Below are 24,994 nucleotides of genomic sequence, written 5' to 3' on the forward strand. Positions count from 1 at the left end.
CGGCAGCCGGGCGGAAGCGGCGCCGAGCGGAAGTGAGGGCCGGGGCCATAGAGAGCGGCGCGGCGCGGGCCAGAGCGGCGCTGCGGGGAGGTGAGGGGCGGCGGGGCCGGGGCGAGCGGAGCGGAGCGGAGCGGAGCGGGTGTGGTGTTAGTGTGCAGGAGCGCCGGGGCAGACGCTGTCCTGCCGCTGTCCCCGAGGACAGAAGGCACATCTGCGGTAGGATCCTGCCATGGGCCCGTGGCTGGAGAAGGAGCCCGCGCTGTGGGGTCAGGGTCTGTGCTAGAGGAGGTGGAATCCTGCCTGGGGGAGCAGAGTGTGTCCGTGTGCCCGTCAGGGGAGGCTCCCATTCACCTCCTGCATCTGACAGGTCCCTGCTGAGGGAGCTGGGGAAGCTTCCTGCCTCCTCAACATGCAGTGGGGGCCCTTTATCCAGACATGGAGGTGCTGCTTCCACCACAGCCATGTGCCCCTTGCCAGCAATAAAGGACAGGCTCTGGACTCAGCCTGGGGATGTACTTCAGCTTTTTTAAACAATAAACCTTAAATAATGGCAGTACTCATGATTTCTAGCTGCTTAAAGAATAAAATCATGTAAAACTCTGAGGTTGCTGTTATGGCTGAAGAAGCAAGAGATGCCCCTGTGCTTGTTTGAGAGCCTCCAGCTCTCTCCTGCCTGTCTCACCCAGTGACCTGCAGCCAGGGAAGTGAAGGAGATCAGTTGTGTCTCCTGCTGCCATTCCATCCTTCTCTTCCCACACAGGTTTGTTTCTGGAGCACAGAGACCAGATGCTGTGGGACAGGAACCACTTAACTTCCCACAATGCCCTTTTCTGACTTTGTCTTAGCCCTGAAAGACAACCCATACTTTGGGGCTGGGTTCGGCCTTGTCGGGGTGGGCACAGCCCTGGCATTTGCCCGTAAAGGGGCCCAGTATGGGCTGGTGGCTTTCAGGCGCCATTACATGATCACCTTGGAGGTGCCCAGCAGTGACAAGAGCTACCACTGGCTGCTGAACTGGATCTCCCATCATGCCAAGCACACTCAGCACCTCAGTGTGGAGACGTCGTACCTGCAGCATGAAAGCGGGCGAGTCAGCACCAAATTCGACTTTGTGCCGAGCCCTGGGGACCATTTCATCTGGTAAGAGAGGGCAGGGAAAAGCACTCCGGGGATTTACCTTCATTTTGGCAAGGCAACTCCAACCTGGGGATCCTGTGAAGGCAGCAGAGAGGATCCTGCGTCCTCCTTGGGTCTAGATTAGAGCTGGAGATTGAGAATGGTGAGAGGAGTCTGTGTTCACCAGTGTGAGGTTATTTCTTTACCTGAGATGAATGTTCCCGATGCATGAACCGCGCTGGGTGCAGTGAGTGGTGCTGGGCCACTGTCCCCAACCCTGTCTTTCCGCCCCAGGTATCGCAAGAAGTGGATCCGCATTGAGCGCAACCGGGAGAAGCAGATGATCGACCTGAACACGGGCACCCCCTGGGAGTCTGTCACCTTCACTGCGCTGGGCACCAACCGTGAGATCTTCTTCAATATCCTGCAGGAAGGTCTGTAGGGGAGCTGCCTGAGCTCCTGCTGGAAACAGCCTGTTCTCTGGAGACACACAGGGCTCTGCGGGAGATCTTTCCCTGTCAGCTGTCCCCTCTGCTCTCTCTGCAGCCCGGGAGCTGGCACTGCAGGAGCAGGAGGGGAAGACAGTCATGTACACAGCCATGGGGGCAGAGTGGCGGCAGTTCGGTTTCCCCCGCCGCCGGCGGCCCCTCAGCTCTGTGGTGCTGGAGGAAGGTGTGTCGGAGAGGCTGGTCCAGGACGTGAAGGAGTTCATCAGCAACCCCAAGTGGTACAGTGACAGAGGCAAGGTTCTGGTGTGGTGTCCTCACTATCATGGCTCCTTATCCTTTCCCTGCAGCCATGGCTGGGGGGTGACACTTTGCCCACATCCTGCAAAAAAGTGAGCCCAGGTGCTGAGGTCAGGCCTGGGGCTGCAGAAGGACAGACTATCCTTGGCTCAAACCAGTCCTGGATACCACGATAAGCCACGGAGTTCACCACCTGCGACACTGCTGTGTGGTGGGACAGGATGCCCGTGCTCCTCTCTGGAAACAGCTGCAGAGAGTTTTTTCTCTGCTGCTTGCCTTCCCCTGCTGTATCTTCTGTGTGTGCTCAGCACAGGCCCACAGCTCTGGGGGAGAGTGCTCAGAGCAACCCAGCTGATTCCTAAAAAGACCCTGTCTTCCTAGGGATCCCCTACCGAAGAGGCTACCTGCTGTATGGTCCTCCTGGCTGCGGGAAAAGCAGCTTCATGTGAGTATTACTGGCTGGCTAACAGGAGTTTTCCTGCAAGCTGCCTGCTCTGAGACACAGCAGCCTCTGGTGGATTTGAAATGCAGGAGAGGGCTGTGCCTCCTTTGTGGTGCTTGGTGTAGATGTTTGTGTTGCTGGCACTGTGATAGGTCGAGGTGATGAGCTCTTTACACCCTTGCTTGGCACAGCGCTGTTGTGGCACCAGGGGGCTGAGCAGGAGCTCCTACCTACCTCCCCTATCTGATCTCTGCTGGGGGAGGATGCCTCTGCCCTCTCTCCTGCTGCTGGGCAGGGAGGTCTCTGCTCCGGGCTTTCTTGCTATGATTCACCCCTGTTGCTTGGGTCCTTCCCAGCACAGCCCTGGCCGGGGAGCTGCAGTACAGTATCTGCCTGCTGAGCCTCAGTGACCGCAGCCTCTCTGATGACCGGCTCAATCACCTCCTGAGTGTGGCACCACAGCAGAGCATCATCCTGCTGGAGGACGTGGACGCTGCCTTCATCAGCAGGGACCTTGTTGCTGAGAGTGAGTGGTGCCCCCGTTCTTGGACCAGCAGTGGGAGGGAGGTTTGTCAGCTGTGCTGGGGAATGATTTGAACTCTGGCCTACTCTGCTGCACCAGCAGAGTGAGCAGTTCTCTGGGGCTTCAAGGCCTGAGCTGGACCACTCCCAGTTTTGGCTAGGCTATACAAAAGGAAATTTGGGTTCTTTATCAGGCAAAGACATTACTCCTGCTCAGCTGTTTTCAGCAGGAGAAAGGAGGTGGCTTTCCCCCTCCTTCTCGTTTTGGGTTCTTGTGGGTTCAGGTGGGCAGGGGAGGCAAGGGGTCAGCCTCAAGGCAAGGAGAGAGCAAGGAGCTTTTCTTAAGCCTCAGGTGACAGGGAGGTGGTCCACAAGGCTGTGTGGGGTTAATGTCCAATGGACATGATCTCAGACACCTCTGTCTCTACAGACCCAACTGCGTACCAAGGCATGGGGCACCTGACCTTCAGCGGCCTCCTCAATGCACTGGATGGTGTGGCCTCCACAGAGGCCAGGATTGTCTTCATGACCACCAACTACGTGGACAGGTCAGAGCTGCCCTCTGGCAGGAAATAGGGAGGGTAGCACAGAGAAACCTGTCTGGGCTTTGTAGAGGGCTGTTTATGTCACATGAGGACTAGGGGTTCAGATTTCCTGAATCTTCCTTTGGGATGCAAATCCCTTGATTGCTAATCAGGATCCCTTTTGCTGGAGCCTCAGATGTTTCCTTGCTGATCAGACTATGGTTGTGCTCTTCAGGAGCAGTACCTGCCCATAGATTTTGGGGTTGTGACCGTGCTGTGAGTGAAACACTGGCCCCGTGTGCAGCCCATTGGGTGGGCAGGATGCAGTCTGGGCTCACAGCACCTGGCCAGATGCTGTGCTTGGCTCACTCTGGACTGAGCTGGCCTAGAGGGTTGTTGAGAGGTTTTTCATGGGACAGAGATGGGCAAAGCTATTTCCCAGGGCATGTTTGCCCTCTTCCTGGCGAGCCAGCCCTTCCTCAGCTCACTTGCTTCTTTTGGGTTGATTTTCCCCCTTGGGACTCCAGGAACAAACCCGTTCCCACCTTTACCATCTCACAGAGCAGAGCACCTTGCAGACAGGACATGGGCTGTGCTTAGTGGGCAGAGACACCTTGCTGAGGTTCTCAAGGCACCCATGTCTCTTGGCAGGCTGGACCCAGCACTGGTGCGACCCGGCCGCGTGGATCTCAAGCAGTACGTGGGCCATTGCTCCCACTGGCAGCTCACTTGCATGTTCCAGCGTTTCTACCCTGACCAGCCGCTGCCTGCAGCCCAGCGCTTTGCGGAGCAGGCGCTGGAGACCTCCAAACAGATCAGCGCTGCTCAGGTGCAGGGCCACTTCATGCTCTACAAGATGGACCCTGAAGGAGCCATTTCAAACATACGCTCCATCCTGCAGTGATCAGGAGCCAGCTTTCCCCTGCCATGCTGAAAGGACTGGGACAAGGATGTGACCATCCTGGGGATGCCATGAAGCTGCCGAGCCATGCAGCCCAGGTCTCTGTTCACCTCTACCCATCCAAGGCCTTGGCTTTTTATTAAAACGTGAGAGGCAGAGCTGCCAGCCTTGCAGCAGGGAGAGGAAATCTGCCATAAACTGCCAAGGCTCCTGGATGTGAATCCCCTTGGTTGCAGAGCAGCCTGGGGGGTGCCCCCAGGAGGGTATTCCTTAGGGCAGGACATTGGAGTGCTGCACTGCTAAAGAGCTGCTGGTCTTTTACGGAACAAGTCTTCACTGGTTTGTGAATATCCTTTGTGAAGCACATAACATGGCTCTTGGCTCTCTGGTCCCTTCGCCTGTTGGTTGCCCCAGCTGCTGGTCCAGAACCCTCCTGATCAGGGCCTGGCACAGTCAGTAATGCAAATCCAGAGTGTTTCAAAAGAAAGCAGCTCACTGTGCCTTGGGCTACAGGCTGGTGGCACAGCTCCTGCCCTGCTGGGTTGTGATGCCAAGTTGCAAGATCAGCTTGGACATTGTTCCTGGGTGGGTATGACTCTCCCCCTGCTAGAGGAAATATGAGGCCCTAGAGCTACTGCCCCCCTGCATGTGGGGGCAGATGAGACTCTTTCATTGCAGAGTATCTTCCCAAGAGCTTGATGTTTACCCCAACATGAATTTCTGCAGCCCCCCAGCCCCGTGCAAGGTGCAGAAATCCGTTAGAGGTTACTACTACTTTTGAGGAGAAGCCCTGCATGGCTGAATGAGGAATTTGTCCCACTGCTGGCAGGCTCACAGCCTTTTCCCTGTCACTGGGCTTTCTGCCTGCTAGGAACAAAGGTCCTGGATGGGCAGATAGAGCCATGGGTGCCTGAAACGCAGTCAAGGAGCAGGCAGGTTCTGTGCTTCCTTCCAATGCCATGGAGTCAGGGTGTGCATGCTGACCCAACAGAACAAAACAGCTGACCCTGTTTCAGAGTCCCGAACTCAACTTTCCCCATAGCCAGCCCTGTTCATGTTCTTCCTTTGGGGGCTGGGTGAGCTTAGTGGGGCAGGTGAAGCTGGTTCCAGGCTAAGCCCAAACTGCTGGGTTGCTGCTCAGCCCAACTCTTGGCTCTGCCCTATGGGCTCAAGAGCAAAGCTGAGAGCATGTGGGGACAAAAAGGGACTCAGGTGATGGCACCTGGCTGAAGTTCTGCACAAACAGGCACTGCTTTGATGCAACCCAACTTAAGACAAATACTTCTACAAGTGAAAGGCTTATGTTGTGAGCATGGGGTGTGTGTGCATGTGTGTCTCTTTAGTGACCGTGGGTGGCTCCTGGAGCAGGGTGCTGGTGCTAGCATCTCAAACCCTGTGCTCAGCTGTCCCAAGGAGGCCAAATGCTTGGATCCAGCCTCTTCCCTCAAAACTGGGGGTCAAAACTGGTCTGTGAGTTCCTGGTGAATGTCTCATGGTGGTTCAGGAGGACAGGGTACTGGTGAGGAGAGCCAGAGAGGCACAATGCCACTACACAAGAGCACACACAACGTCTTTCCACTCTGCTTGCTTTTAATAGTGGTAGTGCTACAGATGCCACTCGTGCACTTCTGCCCGGCCCATATACTTTCATCAGCAAAGCCCCACAGCAGCTCTGTGAGGTAGGTGGGTGATAGAGGTGGACACCAAGCAGTAAGTCCCAGGGCAGGGTGCAGGCTCCATTCCTCCCCTCCAGCCCAACCCCAAGGCTTGTTTATCCAGATTCATTTCCATGCACTCTTGCAAACTGTCCTCTCCTCCAGGCTCACAGCAGTGAGTCAGAAAGGTGAAAGCCTTTCCTAAGTCCGAGGGAAAAAAAAACCTTTCCCCTCTGGCATTTGACTGAAGTTACCCAAATCCTTGTTCACTCTTAAGTTCCAAGGCAGAATTCCCATGCTCCAAACACTGGGACCAGCAGCTTTCCTTCTGAGAGTAAGGCTGGCTCACTGGAGGAAGCCAAGGAGTTTCAGCAAAGAGCAGAGATCTTCCATGTTTCTTCCAGTACGCCTCTGTTGGAGCACAGCATCTTCACAGGTGAAGGCAGGAGGGAGCAGCACAAGTACCAACATCAGATAAAGTTGACACCTTTTCACCCAAGTGTGGACAGGGCACTCACCCAGAAACCAGGAGAAACAAGGACAGAGTGAGCACTGAAGCAAAATCAAGGCTCTCTTCAAGGAGTGAGGGCTCAGTCCTTGTTTCCAGCAGGGCACATCTGGTGCTGAGATCCCCAAGCCCAGGACAAGCAGTGTAGGCTCAGGACAAGGAGGGGAATTAAAAAATAATGCTTTTAGAGCACCAGGGTTGAAGAGAGGCTAGTGCTGGAAATTTAAGCACAGAAGGTTCTTGAGCAGCAGCACAAGGACAAGGCCAGGTGTGGAGAACAGGGCAGGGTGAGGAAGACCCATCCAAGGATGCCATTGTGCACCCTTTATGTGCCAAAGGATCAGCCAGGCAAATGCCCTCCCAGCTGGCATCTGCCCTTGGTTTCCCAGGGATCTCACCCAAAGCACCGGCACACACATTGTAGCATGGCCAATTTTGCACTCAGCAGGAGGAAGAAGACAGTAACAACCCACGTATGGCCAAGAGTGGTGGGGGCACAAGGCACAAACAACTGAAGGAATCAGTACTGTGAGCCAGAGAGCTTACAGCGAGCCAGGCAAAGCAGAGACCATGCAGACCTCCAGTCACCCAGGAGTCCCAGGGGAAGGTCCCTGCCCTGGCCCCAGGTGTAGGCAGCAGGGAGGGCAGTGAGCAACACCAAAGATCACACCTTTGCTCTGAACAGCAAAGACCAGGAGGGAGAGAGGGCAGGGAAAACAAAGGGAGCAGGCTCTGGAAAAGAAGAAACAGAATTTAATAGCAGTGTCCCACTTAAAGAGGCTTGGGATTGCCTGTCACAGCTCTGGAGTCTGACATTGTTGAAATCTGTGCAGCAGAAGGAACTGCACCAAGTTTAGACAGCAAATCCCCATTTCTTTGAAGCAGGGTCAGCTTGAAGATGAAGAAGCATCCAAAACGTGGCACATCTTCGCTCTAAACTATGATGAGCTCCAAGAGCAGCCTGGCATTAGAGGGGGATCCCAACAGAGAGGTTGCAAAGCAGAGGGCTCTTCCCGGGTCTCTCCCATCAGCTTCTGCCTGCACAAAAGCAGCTGAACAGCAGTCTGGCTGCTGAAGAAGCGACACTATCACCAAGGGACAGCAGCTCAGAAGGTGCTCTAGGAAGGAATGAGGGACACAGAAAGCTGAGCTCCAGGCTGCTGCCCTGGCACAGTTTATCACTTGGCACCACTGCACCTCTGCTGGGACTCAGGCTTCCAGGGAAGGTCCTGCCACAACTCTGGCTCTGCTGTGGCATTGAGCTGGGCTTAGCACATTTGATCTGTAGCATGTTTCTAGACAGCTCACATACAGGGATAATGGCTGCACATAGTCAAGGCTTCCTCTGTCCCCTGGGTCCTCCAAGACCAAGGCTGATACAATTTGTCAGGATTCAACTTCTCCAGTGCTGGTGACAGCTCATGCCAGGATGCTTCACTCTGCACATACCATAGGGACACTGCCTGTCCCAAGCTGTACCATATGCTAACTGCCTCTTCCTTGTCCCAGGAAGTATAGTGTCTGCTTGTTACTGCTCCACCAAAACTTCACTGTTCTTTCCAGAAATACTGCCCCCACCCCCAAGGCCCAGTTCCTCACCACTACTGCTAGGAGCCACTCTCCTTCTCAAGATGGGATGCTTGTCGTCCACTGGGCCTGAATGTCCCTTGTCCTCTTGGCACTCTGGGGTAGGAACCATGCTCCTGGGTTCTGGACCTCTCCCACCTCCCACAATCCCAGGACCTGTGGTGGCCCTGCCAGCTGGGAGCTGCTCTGTGGTCGAACACCAGTTTCTTCTTTTCCCTGGCCCGGGCCTCGGTCCCCTCCTCTGGGGTCCACCTTTCTGCATCATGGTGCTCTTCTTTCAAGTCCACTGCCTCTGCTACTGGTGAGGGGCCTTCAGGGCATGATTCCTTTCTTTCACCCAAGGCAGCAGCCCTGCTTCTGCTGTGAGACTTTGTTAACTCCTGGCTGTGCTTCCCACTAGGTCGCCGCTCTGGTCTGTGGCTGAAGCTCCTGGGCCCCCTGGAGCCATGGAGCGAATGACCTGCTTCTTCTGTTGGTTCCTGCGCACCACTGCATGACTGCCTCCCCTGGCCTCTGGGGCCCGGCCTCTCCCCTCTGTGCCTCTCCCTCTTGCTTTGTTGCTCTCTGGGCACAGCAGGCTTCCCAGGCCGCCTGGGTTCTGCCCTGCCCTCTGGTACCACAGCTGGCTCTGTAGCAGAGGCGTGGCTGGGTGGCTGGGGCACATCCACAGTGCTTGCACTCACTGGCAGCTCAGGGGCAGCACATGCTTGGCCTGCATTGACAGCAGCTGGAGGCTGAAATAAAGAAACCAATAGTGAAGAAAGGGACAGGGAAGTCCAACAGCACAGGACAGTGCTCAGTCCTCCAGCCCAGGACCCCCTTTGCCAGCTCTCTGCCCCAGTGCCGTACCGCCTGGAGGCTGATGAAGTAACGGTTTCTCTCTGCTTCAGGGTCAATGATGCCCCCTTTCTCTTGCTGTCTCTTGAAAATTAAGCGCAGTTCTTCCTTGTGCTGTAGTGTCTTGGCATCGGGCCTGTATGGCTCCTGAATGACAGAAAGCAAGGCAGGTTAAGGGTTCTCTCTACACCTTGCATGGATCAGCAACTGGCAGTGTAAAAGCTATACCCCAAACCCTCCTGTGATTGCATGTGAAATCTGTGTAGACTGGCATAGCTGTTGGCATAACTTGCATGTGCTCTGGTTCCAAATTAAGGGGTTTTGTTTGTGTCTTTAGGGAAATTAAGGCCAGGTTGGATGGGGCTTTGAGCAACCTGGTCTAGTAGGTGCCCCTGCCCAAGGCAGCAGGGTTGAACCTAGATGATTTTTAAGGTCGCTTTCCAACCCAAACCATTCTAGGATTCTAGAAGTCCTTAGACAGTGGTAGAGCATGCCGGTGCAGACCCACTGTTCATGCAGTGACTGCCTTGGGATGTCCTGCTGTAGGACAAGGTACAGAGCAGCTACAAGTAGGTCACTCTCCCAGCTGATTATGTCCCAGTGAATACAGGGACATTGTCCATGGCAGAATCACCTCTCCCCCAGCACATCTGCTCAAGACTCAGGGTGACAAAACTAAACCCATACTTTGTGGACACATCTAAGAGACAGAAGGCACCCTGCTAGGTTTTGTGAACTGCACTTTGGATGGGCCATCTAGAAGGACCTGACAGTGTGTATTAATTCATCCATTATAATGCTCCAGCCGAAGTTGGCACATGAGCCCCATCTCTTACCAGCGGGTGCTGTGGTGGTGGTGCTGCCTTCAGAGCACTGAGATCATAGATCAGGGTCTCCCGGCACACAGGGCATTGCACGCAGACTTCCTGCAGGGAGGCAAGAGGTGATACCAAACCCTGGCTGCAACCACTGCCCAATACTCCCGGCCTCGCAGTGGGACTTGACACACCATTCCAATGCCTGTTTGGGCAGGTTTTATCACTCCAGAATACAGGTGGTCCTGTTTATCCTGCTGCAAAACCCTGCAGTTCAAGGATAAGGGAAGGAGCTCTCTTTTCCAACTCCTCTGTTTCCACGAGTCCAAAGATGTGACTTCTCTGCCCCTCACACAGCAGGCCCTGACCCAGAGATACAATAAACCAGGTGCTAAAGTACTAAAAGCTCATGGGGTAATTTCGGTTGGAAGGGGCCCTTGGAGATCACTTGGTCTAATCTCCACTCTGATTCTCAGCATGGGCACAGCACTGATGATGCAGCAATTGCTCCATGTACTGAAGGGGGTGATGGATATGTCATGAGGGCCTGTGCAGGTGTGACGGGAGGGATCCCAGGGCCTGGTACCTGTTTGGGGGATAGTGCCAGGTGCTGCTCTCTCTCTTCCTGCAGCATAAGGATCTCTTCCTCCATGTGCTGGGCATAGCGGGCCAGGCAGTGGGAATGGAAGTAGTGGTAGCATTGGGTCTTTGTGAAGGCTTCTCTCTCCTGTGGAGAACAAAGGGCAGCTTTGAAGGGTTTCTGAGCATAGGGCTGTATAGTCTCCCCAGCTGAGGTATGTTTTCACTCCCACGTCAGTGCTGGCAATGGGGAACTAAGGCAACTGTTAGCAGAGCCACAAAACATTTGCTGCTAGGCTTCATCTCTACTTTCTCAAGTCTTACTATGACACTGCCTCCTGTTCTGAGTGTGAGAAACACTCCTAATGGCAAGACGCAAAGTTCTGGGGATTGATTTCTCTGCATGTGTTCCTGCACAAGCAGCAATTTCCCCACCTAATGTGTTCCTCCTAGGCAGGCACTGCCTCTTCTTGCAATCCAGACAAGCTCCCTGGTCCCAAAGACCTCAGCGCCTGCACAGATGTGTTCCAGTCCCTCTTGACTGCCTGTATGCTGAACTCCAGGTGAGGTTTGACCAACACAGGGAAGCCGAGATGCACCAGCAATCGTCCCCAGCCCCTACCCACTCCTTTAGAGACACCCTGGCATCACTTGCTGCCCCTTTGCCCTGTTTCTGTATATGGTCATTTTCAGGCTGACAGGGAGAGTACTGTGTACTCTCAGGAATGTTTAAGCTCAGCAGGCTCACCTACAGACCAGGGGGCATGGGGCTGCTGAGGCAAACCCTAGTCAATATCTCAAGCTTTGAGCTCTCAGTTCTCCTGCCTCACTTCCCACCCAGCCTGCAGGGCCAGGAGACACATACATACCTGGAATCCATAGAGACAGATCACACACTGGCCATGAGGAATGTTGTTGTCAGTAAGAATTTCCTTCCCCTTCTGTGGAAGCATTAAGGAAAACATTTTACCCACTGGCCTACCCATGGGCTCAGGGCTCTCACACCCCTCTGGCAATCAGGTACTAGTGTCTGTAGCTGATCACCCCCAATCTTCCCCAGCTCTCACCTCAATCAGTTCATAGAGCACCTCTGTCCCGAGCCTGGCTTCAGCAATGCCTCTGAGGGTCTGGAAAATTCTACAGCAAAGCAGCAGAAATGCCTAACATAAGTTTAGCTACACCTTTTCACTGTCCCACATACCTGTCACGCTGCCATGATGACAGTAGGAAGAAACAGAGCACTGGCCTTTAGGCTTTGCCTGCACCATGGGACAGGCACACATGCACACACTGATTCACGTTCTTTCGGCTCCCCAGAAGCTGGTGCTCAGGAGGCCTTTGTCCTCACAGGATTTGCAAGAACAGATTTGCTGACTGCCTCAGCTCCAGCTCAGCCAGCACCCTTCTTTTTTAGTGAATCTTAGACTTCCTTTATCTGATGGCAGTCCTTGCACATACTCTGCTGCACCAAGGACAGGAACCGAAAGGCAAAAATGGGCTACTCAAGAACTCAGCTCAGTCCTGTTTCTGTCAAAGTAACACCAATGTCTTCAGGGCCTAGGGATTTAGGGACCTGTATCCAGCTGTTCATTAGCCACAGGGAGCCATGTGAATTTGAGAGAAGGCTTTTCCACCATTCTGCCTCCCAGACCTTAGGAGGGAAGGATCACCCTCTCCCCACCCTCCCGGCACTCACTTTTGAATTTGCTCATCTGACAGACCCCGTGGGTTCTTGATTGAGATTTCTGGAGCTTTGTTAGGATACTAGGAAAAAACAGAGAAACACCCAGGGCTCAACAAGAAAGGCGAAAGGCACAGGGCGGGGGGAAGGGAACGCTGGGGAGGGGGAACACAGCCTACCTGTGGGGGCACAGCGAGCACCAGCGTGAAACGGACATACTGGGAGTCCTGGTCCTGCGCGGTGGCGGGATGCAGGGTGATGCTGAGCTCCCAGGCCTCGCACCTGCGGGGCAGGCCGAGGTGAGGGGAGGCGGCCCGGGCCGGGGCGGCCGGGGGCCGTGGGCAGCGGTACGTACCTGTCTTGCCCGCGCACTACCCGCAGCTCCTCCAGGTAGATGGACTCCAACACCTCCACCTCCGGCGGCAGCGCCCTGCGGGGAGCGGGCGGGGGTAAGGCCACAAGCCCCGGTGGAATAGGGCCGCGGGGCAGCGGTACTGGGAGGGGGGTTGGTGGGTGCGATGTGTGTGTGAGTTACCAGTCCGTCGCCTCCGTCTCCTCACCGGCCGCCGCCATCTTGCGGCGCGCCCCGGAACCGGAATCTCAGCAAGGGCGCAGGCGCGAGAAGGGGTTGCTAGGAAACACCGGGCGGCGGCGGGCCCGGGAGCGCCCGGGTTGGGTTGCGGCGGAAGCGGAGCAGGGCAAGGCGGGGGCAGGTCCGGTCCGGTCCACCCGACTCGACGGGCTCCACCCGCGGGCCTCCACGTGGGGCCTGGGTCTCGTCCTGCCGTGGGGAGTGCAGTTGGAGTCCGGCGGACACCCGCCCTGGGACCGCTCCCAGGGTGCAGCCTCGCTGCGAGGGGAGGTCCCGGCGCTTGGGATTGTGCTCGTAGGGGGTGTAGCTCTGCCCGCCCTGCGCTGGGGTTGGTGTCTCACGGCTGCCGGTGGTGGAGGGCGAGAGGAGTGCGAAGAAGGCACAGCGCTCATCCTCACCGGCAGCTCTGCTCCTGCAGCTCGGCGGCTCCCTGTCCGCGCGCCCGCCATGGGGAAGTACCATGTTCTGGAAATGATCGGCGAAGGCTCCTTCGGGCGCGTGTACAAGGGGCGCCGGAAGCACAGCGCCCAGGTGAGGAGAGAGGCACCGGGGGAGAGGGCCGGTGCTGGCACTGCGGGCTGGTTTCTGGTGGCTGTGGGTTCCAGGCCCTGCCAGGCCTTCGGGACTCAACACTCGTGCGGTTTTGTGCTGACCTCCCTGGCCAGCTCCTAGTGGCACAGTCATTCAGGTTCAGGGGACCTCAGGAGTTCCCAGTTCACCCCTTGCTCAAAGCAGGGCCAGCACTAAACTCAGTGAAACCTCAAGGACAAACACCCCACAGTCAGTGCTTGGCTATACTTAGGGTGAATAGATTTTACTTATATCAAAATGAAGCTCCCCTGTTTCAGTTTGTAATCCCTGTGTCATCCTCCTGTGTTCTTCATGCCCTCACCATCCTGGTGGCCTCTGCTATAACTGCTCCAGCCTGTTGTGCTTCTGGCCATGATATTGCAGTGTGGTCTAAGAAGTTTCAAATAAAGGGCAATAATCACTTCTCTCCAATTCCTGCTGTTGATACAGCCCAGGGTACTGCTAGTAGCCCTCACTGCCATGACATGCTGCTGGCTCGTGACAGGCTGGCTGTCCACCAGCATCTGTAGGTCCTGTCCTGTTTCTGGCAATCCTAGTTTTGGTTGTGCTCGCTGATTAGTTTTCTTTGCTTTAAATGCCAGTGTGCATAGTACTAAGACCTGCATAGATGTGCAAGGGCCTGGAGAGAGCCTTGGCTCCAGTGAACAAATGTTTTGTTTGGTGTGCTCAGCTGGAAAATGCTGAGTCCTGTTTGGGTGACATGAGGCCCCTGCCAGGGTGGGCAAGAGCATGGTCTGATCCCAGCTTTGCCTGTTTGAAAGGTGGTGGCCTTAAAGTTCATCCCCAAGGTGGGGCGGTCTGAGAAGGAGCTGAAGAACCTGCAGCAGGAGATCGAGATCATGAGAGGCCTCCATCACCCCAACATCATCCAGATGCTTGACAGCTTTGAGACTGACAAGGAGGTGAAGGGGATTACTCTGGGCAGATGCTTTTGCTTGACAGGGGCAGGGGAACAAGGGCTTCCCCCTGCTGCCATAGGGATGTCCTTCTTGGGAGATGTTGGTGACACCATTCCAGGTCCTGGTCAGTGTTTTTCAGTGTGTGGTGCTTGTGGAGTCAGCATCTATCTGGGCTGTGTGGGGTGCACATATGTAGAGATGAAAGAGCTGGGCAGTGGTGTGTGGTGCAAGAGGAGGGTTTGGGATCACAGGGTGAGGGTGACTCTCCGGTTACCTCCTCAGTCTTTTCAAAGACTGACTTCACTGTTTTAAACCCTCTTCACTGTTTTAAACCCTCTTTACTGTTTTAAACCCTCTTTACTGTTTTAAACCCTTTTATGGAAAGAGGATAAGAAAGGGACTCAAGACATGGGGGCATGAAATACAGTAATTGGGCAGCAGAATCAAAACAAACTCAAGGGAATGATTCTGCCCACCTGGATTGGAAGTATGATGCTGGGCTTGTCTTATGCTTTCCTCTTCCCTGGTTTCTGCTGGCTGTCTGAGATAAGGATATCCACAAGGCCTCTGAGTGCCAGGCTCTTGCTGCGGTGCAACTGTGGGTGCTCTCTCCCATCCCAGATCCCAGCCCAAGCTGACAGGCTGTGCATGATGACACTCCAGCATATCCCTCAGTTTTCCTACCCTGCTGTGTTCTGGTCTCCAGGGCATGGTGAGGATGTAGCTGGGTGAGTGTCTGGTCTGACCACACTGCTCTTCCCTCCAGGTGGTGGTGGTGACTGACTATGCAGAGGGGGAGCTCTTCCAGATCCTGGAGGATGACAGGACTTTGCCTGAGGACCAGGTGACTGTCACAGGGTTGGCCACAAAGTGTTTGCTGCAGGATGGGGAGAGTATGATTTGTCTGCCTGCAGGCAGTGGATCTCTGCTGTGGGACAGGAGTGCCCCAGGGGCTTTACCTGCTGAAGGGGGTGGGGAGGGGGCCAAGTTGCCCTGGGGGACACTGTGGTCCAGCAGGGACCTCAGTTTCCCTATTCACTTGCCAAGGATCACAACACGAGGCTGCTGCCTCAGCCATCAGCCTGCTCCAAGGAACTGTGGCCCCACAACTTGGGCTTGTCCTGGCTCCAAACAGGGCAAGGGTAGAAGTGGGGATACTGAGGGAGCCAGGCCATAAGGGACCCCATGTTTGTGCCAGCTGGTGACACCATGGGAAACAGGGTGAGGCTCTCATGTCTCTGGCAGGTCCAGACTATAGCTGCCCAGCTGGTGTCTGCTCTCTACTACCTGCACTCCCACCGCATCCTGCACCGCGACATGAAGCCCCAGAACATCCTCCTGGGCAAAGACGGCGTTGTCAAGCTCTGTGACTTTGGGTGGGTTCTGGGGCCAGATTGAGGGGGACACTTGGCCTTGGGGCAGTCAAGGGGTGTCCTGTGTGCTGTAGAGGAGGAAGGGAGGGGGAGTGTGGAAGGGAGCTGGATTCTGTGCATATTTAGAGGTTGGGCAGGGATGGGGTATTTTGGATTTCAGAGGGGAGAGGTGTTGGTGAACTCATAGTGATCTCCCTGGGAGTTGCAGTGGTTGTTTCAGACTGAACCAGCCATTTGTGCTTTGATCTGAGCAGGTTTGCCCGTGCCATGAGCATCCACACCATGGTGCTGACCTCCATCAAGGGCACCCCACTGTACATGTCCCCTGAGTTGGTGGAGGAGCGGCCATACGACCACACAGCTGACCTGTGGTCTGTGGGCTGCATCCTGTATGAACTGTTTGTGGGCACTCCTCCCTTCTACACCAGCAGCATCTTCCAGCTTGTCAGCCTCATTGTCAATGACTCTGTCAAATGGCCTGTGGCCATGAGCCCAGACTTCAAGGTAAGGGGAAGGCCTTGCCTGTGGGGTGAGATCCCTTAATGCAGTAGCAGCTTTGGTCTCCCGTGCTGCTCTGGTGGGTCACTCTTAGGTTTTACATCACCTAACAAGGATTTCAAAGCATAGAGAAGAGATGAGAGTGGGGCCTCCTGGGAGGGGAACCCTTATCCCTGCTGTCCATAAGGTGGGAAATGGGATGACAGCAGAGGGGTGATTTACTAGATTGGGAAGAGAAGTGTCTTCCCATCTGCCCTAAGCACTAGAGCCCCGATTTCTTTCCCAGAGCCAGGCAGGGAACACAGGCCTGCTTTGAACCCTTAGTGGGGCAGACTGGTGGGTGCTGAACATGTGCCATTGATCCTGTGCTGTGCTGTAGAGCTTCCTGCAGGGATTGCTAATGAAGGACCCATGCCACCGCCTGTCATGGCCAGAGCTGCTCTCTCACCCCTTCATTGCTGGACGGGTTACTGGTGAGTACCAGCTTTTTTCCCCGCACTGGCTAGGTCTATTTTTTTAATTCCTGCTTGAAGGCTGCCCTGCTGCTTTTACTGCCCTGCTCTTTGCCTCACTCCTCTCAGCTTTCTTCAAGCACTGGCCCCTAGGTCCTGCCCCTGGGCTTGCTCTGGGTCCTCTAAGATCCCAGGGGACTCTCAAAGCTGATCACTCTCCCTGTGTCCCAAGAGAGAGCTGCTGCTGAAGTTCTCCCCTTGCCTCCCCAGTGATTGATGACACAGAAGAGCATGGAATCTCAAATCCCTTCACCACTAAGCCATCTCCAGAGCTGCAGGCCCTAAAGGAGCAGCAAGCCCATTCTGTGGCTCCCAGGAGTGGCCAGTCCAAGATCCTGAGAAAGGCCCAGCAGAAGATAGCTGAGGAGGCACAGAAAAAGGTAGAGAAAAGCATGGATTCCCCTGGCTGTGTCCCACAATCAGGGCAAAGGAGGGCTACTGAAATGGGACCTGGGCGAAAAAGATAGAAGGTACCTGGGTCAGGCTGGGTTATCAGCCACATACAACACAAGATGTGGGGTCCTCGGGGTGGTGGGCTCTAGGGGACTCACCTGGCTGACTGAGCAACCCTGCCCTGACCAAACTGCTGTGCCGTCACCCAGGGACAACTGCAGGCAGGTGGTGCATCTACAAAGGCCCAAGGCAAAGGATGTGCAGGGCATAGAGCCAGAGCAGCCCCAAGGAAGGCAGCCCTTGGACAGGGGGACCCACCGGCTGCCTCTAATGAGAAGAAACCTGATGTCCTACAAGGAAAGAGCATCATGGCAGAGCGGGAACTGGAGGAGCCTCCTCCGAGCCCATGGTGATGGAGGGCTGAGGCTGGGATAGGAGGAAGAGGTGAAGGCAGGGTCATTCACTGACTGTACTGTTTCCTTGGCCAGGGAGCACAGCATCACTCAAGACTATGACCGGGAATTTCCTGGAGCAGGTGCCCCTTCACAGCCTGGTGCTGGCAAGGCAGAGGCCCGGGGTAGGCGCAGCATTGAGGCTGTGGACCTGGAGAGTGAGGTAAGATGATGTCATGTGGTGAGGCCAGCAGGGCCCAGTCCCCAGCGTCTGGTATAGGCACCCTGAGGTAGGCAGGGTCTGTGGCACCAGTCCTGTCTCCATGATCAGGAGCTGGAGAGTGATGAGGAGTGGCAGCACCTGATCGAGACCACCGAGCCATCAGCCATGCAGCTGAGAACACCACTGAGGCTCCTGAGGGACCCAGCCTTCCAGCACCGTGTCCAGGCCCGGCTGGCAGACTGTGCTCAGCAGGTGAGTGGTGCATGTCCCCTCCATGACTGGGGACGTGGATGCTGCCTTCTTCCCCAGGATTGGGTCAGGAACACTGGGAGAGTCCTCAGTCCAGCCAGCAAGAAGATCCTCTGCTTCTCTAGGAGCTGGAGGCACTTATCTTCCCATCTGCTCCCTTGCTGTCCCCTGCCTAAACAGGTTGAAGGGCTTCCCATGGCTGACAGTCAAAACTGCTGCTGACCATGAGCTCTTTTGGCTTCTCTGTATCCAGGTGCTGGAAGGGATGCTGGAGGGAGCCTCCCGTCTCCGTCCCGTGCTGCGTGTCATAGGCAATCTCCTGGCTACCCGGTGTGACTCTGAGCTGCTGGACCACTTCTGCCAAGAGCTGAATGTGCCTCTGTCCCTGCTGCGTCTAGCCAAGCAGATCCTAGAGAGTGGTAAAACCAAGCAGGTGAGTGTAGGACTCCTGAGAAATCTGAGCTTCTTCCAGCCCTGCAGGGTGCTGAGGAGGCCCTTGTGTCCTGCTGGAGCTGGCTTACAGGACCAGTGCCTCTTCCAGGCACCCTTAAGAAGTGTGAGGTCCTAGCAAGGAAGGATCACACTGTGGTTGGCCAGCGGACAATCCTCACTTGCTGTTTTTTTTCTGGATCCTGCAGCAGCCCTGGTGTATCACAGTGCTGACAGATCTCATCATGGTGACCACAGTGTATTTCAGCAGTGAATGCAGTCCAGAGGAGAGTGGGCAAAATGACAGGTAGGGACAACCCTTTGTGCTCTGAGGTCTCTTGTGGCCACTTTGGGGACCCAGCAGTAGGTGGAGGGGTGGTGTTCATACTCCATGGCTGGAGCTATCTCCTTGGGGAACCACTGTGCACTAAGTTCTTCATGCCATATTTCTGTGCTTACAGAGGAGTGCTTTCCTTGAGTGGGGCTAATTAAGGGGAAGGCTCAGCTGACTGGAGTCCAGTTGTGCTGTCTGCTGACATCAGCTCACAGTGCTAGTATATGCTGCCTGCTCCATTAGCCAGGGCCATATGAGCTGGTCAGATCCTGTCCTAACAGCCAGGGGCCATGTTTCTGTGCTCTCCTCTGCCCTGGCTGCCTCCCCTAGCCTGCAGGCCTTCCAGGAGAGTGCTGCCTGCTTCCTATCCCTGCTGCCGGAGCTGCTTGCTGACCCAGCTGACAGTGAGATGAGACTCTGCCAGCAAAGCCTCCTGGTAAGCATGCCACTGTCTTCCTTCTCCAGGCACCTCCCACAGAGACAGAAGTTGTGGGGTTTGGGGTGTGTGCGGAAGGGGGGCTGCAGGCTGAGGACTGCTTCCAGCAGTGGGACCTGGTGCATTCTTTGTTCAGGGCAGGCTGTCTCACCCACTAGGGTTTTGGGGTGTTTTTATTATATACATAAAGGAGGTCTCTGAGGGGGCAGATTCCCTGGCTCTGTACCTCCATGTGTACCCCTTTCAGCCAGCTTGCATGTGCGTGTGGCTTTCACACAGTAACCTGCTGGAGAGGACACTTAGTGGTCCACAAAGCTCCAGCATGAGTCTTTCTCCCATCTCTGCTCTTCCCCCCCAGTCTCCTCCCCCATTGTCCTTCTCTCTCCTCCCACCCTCAGTTTGCAGTGATGGCAACCCCTGTGTCTCCTTCAGTGTTTCACCCTGCTCTGTGAGAGCCTGGATGTGACATACCACTCTGTCTCTGCCTGCTTTTATGCCAGCCTGCAAGAAGATCATCAGCCCTTGCTGAATAGACTCCTTCAGGGATCCATCTCAGAGCAGCCTGCTCTGCGAGGTAGCAGTGACAACAACACCCCACATTCTCCTGGTGTTTTTCCTCTCCTGTTCTTGGGCTCCCTAAGAGCACTGACTGCTATTGCAGTGCTGTTGGCCAAAGGAGATGGATGAACTGCTGCTAACCAGGTCTCTCTTCTGCTCTCCCTCAATCCCAGATCTCATCCTCCTCATGTCACAAGCCTGACTTTTCCTCTTTTGCTCTCCAAACCCATCCTGCATCCCTCACGCTGCGCTCTGTCCCTGTGCAGGTTCATCAATGGAGGCCAAGTCAGCCCATGACCAGATCCCACATCTGGCAGACCTCTTCATGGCTGCACTGGCAGCTGCCTGCAGCATTCCACTGGGGAGGAACAGCTGTCGGGAAGCCAAGAAGCAGGTCAGGCCAGTTTTCTTTGCAGGGTGAGGAGGTGTGGTCCCCACAGGGCCAGCAGCCCTTTCCCGGAGGAGCTCTTTTTCTGTGGTAGAGCAGAGAGCTGTGGTCCTCTGGCTTTGGTGGCTGCAGGGCTGGCATTTGCAGGATGCTCCTCCCCAGCCAATAGCAGAGCTTTAGGAGTATAAGGATTCCTAAATCAATGAAGAGACACATGCTTACAATCTGAACCGTGGGATGGGTTACATAAAGAGCTAGGCAATACAGAGGAAAACATGGAGAATTCTTAAATGACAGTGATATGAACTGCAGGAAGTCTGAAATTGAATGGGACAGTGAGAGGAGAAAAGGAAACTACAGATTCACATTTGATCCTTTATCTCAACTTTGAGTTGAGATAAAGGGGAGGGGAGCAGAGGAGGAATCTTACCTCTTGCATCTCTGCAGCTGTGCATCAAGACCAAGCTGGGTCATGGCAGATAGGCATCTCTCTGAATGCATGCAACATGCAAGAAGCAGATGCCTTCTTTTATTAACTTGTTGCTAGCATTAAACTCCTGAAGTCTGTTCAGTGCTTCAGATGCCCAGGGTGTAAACCAGGCTGATTTTTGCAGGTTGCTCAGCAGGTAGCTGGAAAGCTTGTGAAGGAAGAGAACCAACAGCTTGGGAGACTGCTGGGGAGACTGGAGAACCCAAGCTGCTCCTTGAATGTGCTGAAGGTAAAGGTCCTGTCCATTTGTCTGGCTGTGCCCAGAGGTCCTGGACCTTTGGACTGGGGTTAGGAGCATGGGGAAGGGGAAACTGTGGGCTCAGCCCCCAATGACACCCACCTCTGGTGTCAGTTGTTGAGTAAATGAACCCATGGTAGCCATGGGGTGTGACTGCAATGGGCCTGGTCACTGTATCCCTGTCCCCAAGGGTTGGTATGCATCTTGCCCCTCTGCCTTGCAGATACTCTATGCTGGCTGCCATGTCAGCCTGAGCCTGTGCCAGCACCTGGGAAGAAGCCAACGACTGTGGGGTTCCCTCATGCAGCTCTCAAAGGGCGAGGTAGGACTGACCACAGTGCCAGAGGCAGGGCAGGAGTGTGGACAAGCAGAACACATTCCGTTGAGCACTGCTCAGACCAAGCTGGGCAATGTGTGGGGAGAAGAGTTTGGGGGAGCCTAGTCTGGAAAGTGCAGTTCTCCTCCAGGGTCCAGAAACATCCCCTCCTGCCCTTGCAGCCTTGCTGTCCTCCTGTGACTCCTGCTCCCTTGGCAGGTCCCCATGACAGAGGCGCCCCAGGGGGCAGCCTGTGAGGCCTCTCTCTACCTGCTGGCCCTGCTCACCCTGCAGCTCCAGGCCCCCCCTCCCAGGTAAGCATGCACTTTCACTCATGGGTGGGAGAGGAATGTGCTTTGTCCTGAACAGTCCTCTCTCCCACTCCCTGCCCAGAGCTGGGCTTCTGCTCCCACTGATCCCTCTGATCTGGACACACCAGCAGTGTGGGTGGGTGCTGGGGAAGTGGTGAGGCCCCAGTGTGGAAGGAGGTGCTGTGAACCAGGGCTCACTGCTGCAAGGTGGCTGCTTTCCAGCCTTGGCGGTATTTGGATGCTGCTCCTCTGTGGGACATGAAGGTGTGGGGACACAGTGCTTCTCTCCTGGTCCCTGTGTTTCAGACTTGAGGAGGTGGTTACCCTGGCTGTGGATCACGTCACCCAGTCTCCTATTATCTCCCTTGTGGTGAGTCTGGCTACCCTGCCAGGGCAGTCCCCGAGAGTCCTTCAGAGCCCTACATCTTGCTGTTGTTTTCACTCAGGGTGGGATGGGGCTGAGGGATAAAGAGTCAGCACCTGAGTGGGCAGATGGAAAAGTCCCAAGGGTGCTGAGCTCTTCCTTGTCCCACAGGGTGCTGCAGCATTCCTCCTGACACAGCTCAGTCAGCATGGGGTTGCCTTGGAGCTCAGAGGAAAAGAGTTCCTACTGGTGGTGACAAATGTGCTGACAGCACCTGCTGAGGTATGGGATAGTGATAGAGGAGCGGGGGAGCCATGCTATCACCCTGCTGTGGAAGAGGGGTGACAAAGACAGACTCACAAGGGTGCATGTGAGTCTAGCTCTAGCTTGTTCCTGCTCTCTCTTACAGCCGCAGCTTCCCCCACCAATGGGTGCTGGTCTCTATGATGGGCTCTTTTTCCTCCTGCTGAAGCTCCTTGCCCAGGTACCACTCTGCTAAATCTCCCTTTGCCTGGTCTCTGCTAAAAGGTGTGGTGGCAAAAAGGCCTGAATGTGGATCTGTAATGGAGGCTGAGGCAAACCAGGGAACTGGGTAGCTTTGGCTGAGTAACCCCAAGAAAGTTGCCTAATGTCCCTGGGTTATCTGTGGAGTTCTGGAGCGCTGGTGGGAGAGTGGCAGGCAGGAAGAGGTGATTTGTAGGCACATGGGAGTGGGAAAGGGCAGGAATGCCCTAGGACTGGCACCATCAGCAGGCGCAGGAGGGCTGCCAGCTACCTCCCCTTCTCCTCCCCTGGGCCGTGTCTGTCCAGGCCTGACCTTCCCAGGAACATGGGGCTGGCAGAGCCAGGGACTAGAACCCTGGGAAGCAATGGGGACTATAAAGCCCTCTGACATCTGCCTTCCCACCTCTAGGAGGACATGGCCATGGAGCAGGGCTTTGCTGCCTCAGAGCTGTGGGCTGTGGTGTGGCAATGTGTTGCTGTGGTGCTTTGTGCGGGCAGCAACCAGGCAGTGTTGGAGGGAGACTCCATAGGGGCAGGTCACCCCATGGCAGAGCCAGACTGGAACCTCCTGTCCCCTCAAGGTAAGAGCTGCAGGACAGCAGGGCTTCTGCCCTGGACCCTGCTTTACATCCTGCCCTCAGACTTGTCCCTTCTCTCCCCATCCACATCTGATCCATAAGACAAGAGGGCTCAGGGGGCTTTCCCTGAGGACTGCCTGTTATCCTTTAGGGAGAGAGGACTGGCCAGGCCTGTGCTGTGCCCAGTCGGCAGTGGCTCAGCTGAGATCGCTGTGGGGGAACAAGAAATATTGTGCTGCAGGGAATGTTCACCCTGGCAGTTGTGATCACTGTGGATGGAGATTGGTCTAGTTTTTGGCAGGGAAGCATGGAAGCAGCCCTGAAGCAGCCTTGAGGAAGTACAGGCAGACAGAAAAGAGGAAACTTTTCAGCCTTCTCTAGCTTTGCCCCTCTGTTGTGCTGTTTCCCCTGCAGGCACCCTGCTCTTCCTTAGCCTAGCCCTCTTTGTCTTCACTCGTGAGTCCCATTGGTGCCTGCTTCAGCTCATCCCATCCCATGGTGTCCTCATGGTGACACTGAAGAGGCTGCTGTCCCCTGGCTTCCTGGCATGCCTGGCACAGACGTGAGTTGTGGGGACGGCTGGAGTGGGCAGAGCTCAGCTGCAGAACAGGGCTTGGACACAAGCACGCAAAGGGTGGAGAGGTTCCTGACCTGGAACTTGCAGGGCACAGATTACCTGCAGAGTCTCTCTTCAGTGCCTGGCATGGGGAATGCTCTCTGGCTCTTGCCCTGGTGTTTTTCCATTCATCTGTGTGCTAAGCCTTCTCTCTCTAACATTCAGGCAAGCAGGGGAGGATGGGGACCCTGAGCTCGTCCCAGCTGTGGTGATAAAGGCCTGCCAGCTCCTCTGTTTCCCTTTTGCTCTGGAAATGGACGGAGACACCTTAGCACTGGTCACAGAGGCTGTGAGAGACTCTCAGATCCCAGCCCAGCTGCTGCAGGTACCCTCTTGGCCCTGTGTTTCTATTCCCCCCACACACTGCAGAGACACCTCTCCACACTGCAGCCCCTGAAGCATGGCACCATTTCACACCATGCTGGCAGTTCCTGTGCACACAGGGATGTCACATAGGTGCTATGCAGCCCTCAGACCAGCTTGGCCAGCAGCTGAGCTTTGCGCTCATCTGCTGGCCGCCTTCAGTGGCTGCTGGACTTGGCCTGCATATGAGGACAGTGCACTCAGCGCTGCTGTCTCTCCTTTCTCCTTAGGTCTGCTCTTGCCATCTGCCCTTCTCATACACTGAGCTCCCCATGAGCCTCTTGTGCCACCTTGTTGTATCTGATGAGGAGGTTATAGGCCAACTGGTGAGGGAAGCTGCTGCTTCAGAGCACATTACTGCCTTCTTGACCTCTGCCTTGTTTTCAGACAGCCTCACACTCACAACTGACCTCCTGTCTCTCTTGACCCATGTGGCCCGGGCCTACCCGGAGCACCTGCCCTTTCTCCAGAGGATCCTGAGGACCTCGGATGTGGCTGACCAGCCACTGACCTGCCTGCTCGGCCACCAGCACCACTTAATACGGGCCAAAACCTGCAACCTGCTGGGCAACCTGCTCCGACACAGCCACAGCTGTTCCCAGGTGCTGCAGAGCCACCCTGGTTTGCTGGACAGCCTGTTAGGGTGCCTGGCTGACCCGGAGGAGGGTGTGCGCAGGGAAGCCAGCTTTGCAGTGGGCAACGCTGCCTACCACCCATGCTGCCCAGTGGGGGCCCTGGGCCAAGCCGTGCCCTGGCTGATGCGGCTGCTGAGCGATGCGCAGGCTAGGACGTGCTGCAACGCGGCCTCAGCCCTGGGCAACCTGGGCCAGCACTGGGAAGAGCTGGGGCAGCTGCTGCTGGAGAGTCGGGCCCCACACATCCTGCTGGAAGTGGCCTACCGGGACCCACGGGACAGTGTGCGGGAGGGAGCCCTGGCTGCACTGCGGGTCCTCAGCCAGCACCCCGGGACCCAGCAGGTACGGCATGGGGACGCCGGTGCTGCAGGGACAAGGGGCCCGGCTGGTGGGTGACTGTCCCTCTCTCTGCTCCGTAGGTGCTGCTGTCCCTTGGAGCCCCTGAGAAGCTGGCGGCGCTGGCCAGCGGCACCTTGCAGCTCGCTGCTGGTGGCTGCCCCCGGCTGCCTTCCGCCCGGCACTGCAAGAAGCTCCTCCGCCTCCTGGCCGCTCCGCACCGCCCCTCTGGCCCCCTCGCTCCCGGCAGGGCAGCAGTCCCGCACCCGCTGTGAGGGCTCAGCCTGACGCTGCCTTCGGCAGGAAGGGACAAACGCTTCTTCTTCCTTCTTCTCGGCCTCCAGTCCCGAGCGCCCGTGGGTGCCATTTTGTGGGGCTGTCCCACCCGCCACCTTTACCGGGGCCCTCTCCGTGGAAAGCCCCTCCTGGAAAAGTGCCTGTAAACTTAACCAAGCCGCCTCTT

The 24,994-nt window shown here is 55.9% G+C and overlaps 3 protein-coding genes across 6 annotated transcripts; 2 read left to right on the top strand and 1 right to left on the bottom strand.

The window, feature by feature from the left end:
• Positions 1-14: 14 nt before the first annotated feature.
• Positions 15-4,640, top strand: BCS1L (BCS1 homolog, ubiquinol-cytochrome c reductase complex chaperone). Of its 3 annotated transcripts, none has more exons than XM_005153841.3 (8): positions 16-90; positions 761-1,140; positions 1,411-1,550; positions 1,663-1,857; positions 2,244-2,307; positions 2,661-2,830; positions 3,257-3,374; positions 4,002-4,640. In XM_005153841.3, the coding sequence occupies exons 2-8, from the start codon at positions 821-823 to the stop codon at positions 4,252-4,254; spliced, it is 1,260 nt and encodes a 419-aa protein (XP_005153898.1). In that variant the 5' UTR covers positions 16-90; positions 761-820; the 3' UTR covers positions 4,255-4,640. The 3 variants fall into 3 exon arrangements, with proteins under 3 accessions (XP_030908994.1, XP_005153898.1, XP_030908993.1); XM_031053133.2 differs by lacking the exon at positions 16-90 and adding an exon at positions 177-216; XM_031053134.2 differs by lacking the exon at positions 3,257-3,374 and having other exon boundaries at positions 15-90.
• A 1,189-nt stretch (positions 4,641-5,829) lies between these two features.
• On the bottom strand, positions 5,830-12,495 carry RNF25 (ring finger protein 25). The gene is made up of 10 exons (XM_005154082.3): positions 12,449-12,495; positions 12,269-12,343; positions 12,093-12,195; positions 11,929-11,996; positions 11,300-11,369; positions 11,102-11,173; positions 10,240-10,380; positions 9,675-9,764; positions 8,851-8,985; positions 5,830-8,735 (listed from the first exon to the last, which is right to left on the bottom strand). The coding sequence occupies exons 1-10, from the start codon at positions 12,484-12,486 to the stop codon at positions 8,022-8,024; spliced, it is 1,506 nt and encodes a 501-aa protein (XP_005154139.2). The 5' UTR covers positions 12,487-12,495; the 3' UTR covers positions 5,830-8,021.
• A 66-nt stretch (positions 12,496-12,561) lies between these two features.
• Positions 12,562-24,829, top strand: STK36 (serine/threonine kinase 36). Of its 2 annotated transcripts, none has more exons than XM_031053408.2 (26): positions 12,562-13,036; positions 13,858-13,998; positions 14,762-14,839; positions 15,241-15,371; positions 15,623-15,872; positions 16,246-16,339; positions 16,589-16,758; positions 16,981-17,180; positions 17,260-17,386; positions 17,495-17,638; positions 17,889-18,068; positions 18,274-18,371; positions 18,729-18,834; positions 19,267-19,411; positions 19,659-19,786; positions 20,395-20,499; positions 20,732-20,830; positions 21,044-21,138; positions 21,442-21,505; positions 21,671-21,781; positions 21,909-21,983; positions 22,413-22,584; positions 22,996-23,143; positions 23,363-23,522; positions 23,791-24,537; positions 24,615-24,829. In XM_031053408.2, the coding sequence occupies exons 1-26, from the start codon at positions 12,953-12,955 to the stop codon at positions 24,804-24,806; spliced, it is 4,044 nt and encodes a 1,347-aa protein (XP_030909268.2). In that variant the 5' UTR covers positions 12,562-12,952; the 3' UTR covers positions 24,807-24,829. The 2 variants fall into 2 exon arrangements, with proteins under 2 accessions (XP_030909268.2, XP_005154140.2); XM_005154083.3 differs by having other exon boundaries at positions 19,267-19,408.
• The last annotated feature ends 165 nt before the right edge of the window (positions 24,830-24,994 follow it).

This window comes from Melopsittacus undulatus, chromosome 4 (assembly GCF_012275295.1).
Source record: "Melopsittacus undulatus isolate bMelUnd1 chromosome 4, bMelUnd1.mat.Z, whole genome shotgun sequence".
Lineage (NCBI taxonomy): Eukaryota > Metazoa > Chordata > Aves > Psittaciformes > Psittaculidae > Melopsittacus > Melopsittacus undulatus.